The following is a 6,881-nucleotide window of genomic DNA, read 5'->3' on the forward strand; positions in this document are numbered from 1 at the left end:
ACACGGAGACGCGGTTTCATGACCCTAACCGATACTTTTCCGAATTCGGCTCTGAAAGTGCATTTCTGCGGTTTCGCATCAGTTTCGCAACGGTGTAATATCGGAATTCGGCCGTGAGGGAGAGTGCGATGATGTCATAGCACCCCCTCCTCTGCTCCCCTTCCCCTGCTGCATATAAGTGTCAGTCTGTCAGACTAACCGAAAATGTAGGCCTATTATTATTATTTGTGTTGTTGTAGGCCTAATTAAAACCCAGAAAATAGCCCAGTGATCTATTAGCACAAACCTCATTTGAAAAATGTCAGGAGTAGTCTATATGAAAGCCTTTTAAAAATGTCTAATTACGCACAAGTCGTCGCACCTGGGCTGGTACCCTAGCTGGCCTGTCGGAGTTGCAACAGCTCTCCTCTCCGCAAAGTTAAATTAAACCATTAGGCTATGGTATTCCATTCTAAGCAAAGCTATGATTAATGACTATTTTGCGTCCCCCTTTTTCAACTTCTCACCAAAAAATACTGGATTAATTCTTCATGCACCGCGCCACATCACAGACGCAGCGGACTTCAGGTAATGAGTGAGTTATTGTAATATGCTGAGTCTTGCTGACAGACAGACAGACAGACAGACAGACAGACAGACAGACAGACAGACAGACAGACAGACAGACAGACAGACAGACAGAATAAACATAACTGTCCAGTCAGTCAGAGACCATCACAAAAACTTCCTCCATATCCTCGCTCCCTCTCCTCCAGTCAAAGAAATCATGTCGCTTTTTCTCTCCAGTGCGTCTAGCCTCCTCTTAAGGCACGCATGTTGCTTCCAAACTAGGCAATTTACTTAAAGCCATAACGGAAGGCTATGATTGTGACTTCCAGTGAAATAACAGACTGCCAGTGGCGTATGGCGTCAGTTCATTAATTTATTCCGTTAGTTTATTTTGCAACGGCGACGGCACATCATCCTCCATTGCGCCGCATCCCAGTGCAGTGCGTCAGTTCAGTAAGAGCTAAGGTATGGCAACATGACTGTTGTCTGGTCTTGCACGTGCAAGGCACGCATGCAAGACAGTCATGTTGCCAATACTTAGCAACAGGCATGATGAATTTATTTTAAGAAGTACATTTTATTATTTTCCCTTGTAATCAAGGTATGGTAGACTACCATACCCATATGTGCCTCTGTAGGCTAGCCTACTCCGTTAGTTGCCTCGCATGGTGCGTTATACTTCTGTGTTGCAGCTAGAAGACAGAACTCACTTAATATAGCCCATCCCCGTAGATAATGTCCAGAAATATGCTCCATAGGCTATAAATGTTCCGACCTTCATCTTCCAGGTGACTTTTGTTGGTGTTTCACTTCACCTCGCTAAAAACCTCCTTTTGCGGGACTCATTGAATATGCGAACAGATGATAATAATATGGATTTGGGAGCATAGCCTAATTACAAAGCATGTCTCATTAAAAAACAATATAGGCCTATATTTTATAGTTGAAGGGTAAATACACAGTATAGGCCTATGTAGGCTGGGAACATGACACATTTTGCTTGAATTCATGCGTTGTCAACTTGTAGTATAAACACAGAAAAACGAACCAACAACAAGGTGTAAACGCGACGTTTTTTGGGTAATAAATCCAAAACGAGACCGGCAGCGTTTCCAATCGTCCTGGTATAAAGACCCCCTTATTAGGGGTGCCAGTGTGAACACGGCCCTTAGTGTAGCCTACATGGAGCTCTAGCTAGCTGCATTGGGAAGGTTGCCAATTAGCCTTAATTAGCTTATTACATATAACCATAAACACAGTAGGCTACAGCCTGGGCCCTGGTTACATAAAAATGTTTAGGCTGATCACAACGTAACACTTAGCCTACTTGTTTCATGAAGGCACACATTCACAGGAATTACAAAAGCTAAGAAATGTATCTCTTTGATAAAGGCACTGAACACTGAACAGTGTCACCTGACTGCATTAACACTCATTACATGCGCCACACAGCCCTTTGCACACAGGCGCGTTTATCCGCACGGATAAAACGGACAATTTCATTTTTTTAAAAGAAAACAATTATTCTCTATGACCTCATGCACACCGGATCCGAATTAGCCGTGCGACGAGTGGCTGCGGCCGTGCGTCTTTTTCTCGATCGAACCCAGTTCGATTCGTGCGTCTTGTCGCATGCGGTGAAAAACTCATCACTCCTTTTATGACTCCTTTTGGGATCCGCAGCGCCGATTCCGCACAGCCTTGCACACCAAATGCAATGCGTTTTATTCACACAGCAAACGGAAGAAACGCAACTGTCCTGTGTGCAAAGGGCTTTACCCGGACCCAATGCCCTGCAATATCAATCGAAGGCTTCCTTTACGCGTGTGTTGATTCCTTATGATTGATTCCCCCCGGTTTCTGTGGTTCTCAAAGTTCTCAAAAAAACGAATCCTTACAGGCCTGTAATTAACAACAGCTGCTTCGTTTACACTCCCAGAGTTATGGAGGCCCCAAGGGAGGCCCTGGGAAATAAAAAGTTTGAGAACCTAGTTGACAGATTAGCATTCGTCAAAATAGCTCTTCTTTTGTTTTGGTTCAAACTTCCAAGTTCGAAATTCGAAGTCAGAGGAAAGTGTCCTGTGTCTGTCTAACTTTGTCCAGGAGATGGCGCCAGTGGCTTGTCAGATTCTTCTTTTGGGAAAGCGCAGCAGCCCATTCTCCCATTACAGACTTTCCCACAGGCCAGGCGTGAGGCTACTGCCTACTGGCCAGGACAGGAGCTCTCTAACATGCCAGGGGGCATGCTGCTGATCATTGATGGAGGAAGTACTCGCATGTTAAAAGTAGCAATACCACAAATACTCTGTTACAAGTAAAAGGCATGTATTCAAAATCTTACTTGAGTAGTAGGCCTGTAAAATAATTGCCATAAAAATATACGTTTTAATAGTAGGCCTACCAAAAGTAAAAAGTACACAAATGTTGTGACACGTTGTGAGCTTATAGATCGGATACAGGTTTTTTCGAAATAGCCAAAGTAACTACTAGTACTAAAGCTGTCAAATATGTTTTCTAGGGCAACAGTCCGCCATTCCGAAACACCGCTATTCCGAAGCAGGGTTAGGGTTAGGTTTAGGGTTAGGGTTAGGGTTAGGGGTAGGGTTAGGGGTAGGGTTAGGGTTAGTTAGGGTTAGGGTTAGGGTTAGGGTAAGGGTTAGGGTTAGGGTTAGGGGTATAGGGTTAGGGGTAGGGTTAGGGTTAGGGTTAGGGTTAGGGTTAGGGTAAGGGTTAGGGTTAGGGTTAGTAGTGTAGTAGAAGTATCAGTATCAGTATCAAAACATGGAAAGATTCAAGTAAGTAGGCCTATCTCAGAATTGGACTTTAGGTACAGTACTTGAGTAAATGTACTTAATTCCATGGAGGGTGAAGGGTGAGGAGAGGAAGGTGTGGTGGTGGAAGGAGTGAATCCATTTGGCACAGATTAATAGTCAAGAAATGTCTTCACCCATGTGTTTGTAAAGGTGTCTAGTAACACATCTCACAAAGACTAAAATTATAATAATTATGCTTTAAGTAGCATGTGGGGGTCAAACTAGGGGTTTGGGGTCGTGATTCTGAATCCATTGCAAGAATTTGTTTTGCACGAAAAACATTCCTTGGGCTAAAAACGGTACCCACAAAACTGTGAAAAGTGATGACTCATCACTAAACCATAGTTTTGTGGGGCCATTTTTAGCCCAAGGAATGTTTTTCGGGCAAAACAAATTCTTGCAATGGTTACGGAATCACGAAAAACCCCTAGTTTGACCCCCTCACATGCTACTTAAAGCATATTTATTTTGGTGTGTTTTTTCCTGTATAGTTGAGTTAATGGGACCCCAACTTTCAGCAGCTGTCACAGATTCTCCTATAGGGGAACTGAATTTCAGTCTTTGTGAGATGTGTTACTAGACACCTTTACAAACACATTGGTGAAGACATTTTTTGATAAGGAATTTATTCCACAACTTTTTAAGATATTCCCTGAAGGCAGTCATGAGGGGATGCAGGTGAGGCATCTTCTGTGCAGCACCTGTCAGCAGGGAGTGCTGGGTGCTAGGAGGAGGAGTAATAGACGGGTTTCTTGTTTACAAACATTGAGACTAAATGCACAGCTGACTGTATCATGTAATCAATTCCGTCCAATCCCCAAACCTGTTGTTTTGGGGAGCGCTGGTTTCATTGGCTAATTTTGGTACCGACCCTGCGCACGCATCTATTTCTTATCAGTGTAACGTGGACCAGAAACCCGTCTATAGAACGAAGGCCCATGTCCCTCTGGTGGGGGCTCCTCACTGGCAGGTGAGTCAGAAGGATACAACATCAACAGTGACAACACAGAAATGTGTGTGGGGAGGAATTCATTGGCATAACAACTAAATTGGGGAGAAATAGAGGGTAAACATTATTGGCTACTCTAAATTTAAAGTAAGAAAAAAAAGGAATGTCAAGGTCAAGGACCATACAGGTCTAATAGCGACATAATTGTCCATCCATAAAGTTTGTAAGGTGAATGTATAAGGTGAATGTATAAACTTGAGTTTTTATGATATTGTAATGATATGTATAGATTTAATCAGACACAACAACATCTGTTGATAGGAAATGCTTTATTTGGTGGTCACACACAAATCCTCAGAAATGCCACTTCCTCTGACAAAGCCTGTGACACCTGTCTCCGAATCCACAAGTAAGACAGGTGGGTCCAACAAGATGTGTTGATGGACAAACTGCTGGGTGTCAAGTCATCTTTGCCTGCTTGCACCCTGTCTGCCTGATGTATACTGTGCTTAGCTGTGCAGTCTGCAGTGGTGATGCACTTCTACAACAGCCCCTCTACAAGCTAACGACATTATGAGCTTATAGAGCTGTTATTTTTGGTTGACTTGTGCACAACTACTGTAATATGTATAACTAAGGCCCCAGTGGGATTGGACTAGTTTTGATGGTAAATGACAGAGACAAGAGTTTTATTATGTACTGCAGAAGACTATGATTTATTTGTTAACATTTTGGTCTCTCCAGGGTTGGCTGCTACTGCTGTGTGACCTCCAGTCATAGCAGTGATGCTGAATGGTGGGCTGGGCTATTTCTTGCCAAACCTCTGGGGTACAGCCATGCTCCAGATCGGTCCGGGGACGTTCTCCCTGTCCCGGGACTGTATCCTCTCTGCGGGGGCTCCTTCTGCTACTCTGGAGCCACGGCCAAACCTGAGGAAGATAAAGAGGGAACAGGATTTCATACATGAGAAAATACCCGTTCAGCCCATTTTCTTTTCTGTTTGTTTGAATATTTTATGTCACTGATACAGATCCGTATGGTTCCATTTGTACACTCTCAGAGTTAAATATGCACTGAGGATTTTAGAGTGTAGATTCGATTAGTGTATTTACAGTACAGTTAAATCCAGTTATTCCAATTTTTCATTTCAAGTAGAACCAGTTTGATATGCAGGCCACAGATCCCCATTTGATGTTTAAATCTCTCTGACCCCAATCTACACTGTAACATCTTTAGGGTTAATCCAACTTCGAGAGTGGACCAGAACCATGTTTTAAGCAAAGCATACAAGAGATGAGACCTCTCTTTTTGATTGTTTTCACCCTCAAAGCGAAGCACAAGGTCAGAAAGAAAGATAAAAATGTATGGCCAATTTAGTCATATTAAAACATGGACGTCATAAGGACATAGTGTTTACAAATGTACTTTGTGTCTTTTAAAATGTCAGGTTCAAACTGTTGCAAATGACTACTGATGACTCATGCTCTCTGCCAGATTTGATACTGTACATGTATGCTCACAGGACACTCACTGAGACACAATTACACAATGCCCTGCAGTGTGACACATTCTGAGATTACATCGTCTGTCATGACAGTCTGTCAGTCAGTCTGTTCGTCACACGTCACGTCACACTTTAAGGACTGGTAGGGGTCCAGACACTAAAGTATGATTGTGTGCGTGCTTGCGTTTGTGCGTGAGTGTGTGTGTGTGTGTGTGTGTGTGTGTGTGTGTGTGTGTGTGTGTGTGTGCATGTGTGTGTGTGTGTGTGTGTGTGTGTGTGTGTGTGCGTACGTGCACAGACCTCTGAGGCTGATGGAAATTGAGGATGGGGTTCCTGGTGTCTCTCTGAGTTCCCAGCAGGAGGGAATGCAGCACCGAGCTCACCAGACGTTGAAACTTGTTATCTGTGCTTTTTTCACTCCCCTGACAAACACACACACACACGTGACACTTTGACACAATCTAAATGTCTCAGCAGGGAGACCAAATATACAACCACACCAATTGTATAAGTTATGTTTTATCAGGACTTATATTATGCCTACTGCAAGTACTATCCTGAGAGCCCCCAGAAGATAATATTACAGAACATTTCAAAGCGTTGAACAGACGGACTCCCCTGATGCTGGCACATCCTCTGTTTGTGTAGGGATATAAGCAGACAGACATCAAGTACATCTTATCTTGAGACAGACTGAGACAGAGTTTCCAGCAGCAAATTAATTCAAACAGCTGTCTGCCCTAGATATTTTGTCTTTTCTTGGCAGATTTCTGAACTGAACCGACTTGACGCGTGTCGCTAGAGACATATCAAAGCACCAGAAGGCAGTTGACAATCAACGCACAGCAGAATATAGGAAGGATCAGTGGGGAGGGCAATCTTTGCCGCTGCGCTATAGGGACTCCTACGGGCTGGGACAGTGCCTGTCAGTGGGGAGTGTGGAACGGGAGAAGTAGGACTGAGGCGCTGCGCTATGCCAAGTCCTCCCAGTGGGGGCTCCTCACTGGCAGGTAAGGGTAGCAGTGGAAAAAACAGAAATGTGTGGGGAGTAGCATAACGACTACAC

At 43.8% G+C, this 6,881-nt stretch overlaps 1 protein-coding gene across 1 annotated transcript in view; it reads right to left on the minus strand.

The window, feature by feature from the left end:
* Window positions 1–5,116: 5,116 nt before the first annotated feature.
* The window catches only part of npffl (neuropeptide FF-amide peptide precursor like), a gene marked incomplete at both ends in the record, with an annotated part of 2,211 nt that continues 446 nt past the window's right edge, over window positions 5,117–6,881 (minus strand). Inside the window, 2 exons of the mRNA XM_080728236.1 lie at window positions 5,117–5,240; window positions 6,116–6,237. Of these exons, the coding sequence (XP_080584362.1) occupies window positions 5,117–5,240; window positions 6,116–6,237 (246 nt within the window). The remainder of the gene's footprint in view (window positions 5,241–6,115; window positions 6,238–6,881) is intronic.

The sequence above is a fragment of the Nannobrachium achirus genome (assembly GCF_963921795.1).
Source record: "Nannobrachium achirus genome assembly, chromosome: 6".
Classification (NCBI taxonomy): domain Eukaryota; kingdom Metazoa; phylum Chordata; class Actinopteri; order Myctophiformes; family Myctophidae; genus Nannobrachium; species Nannobrachium achirus.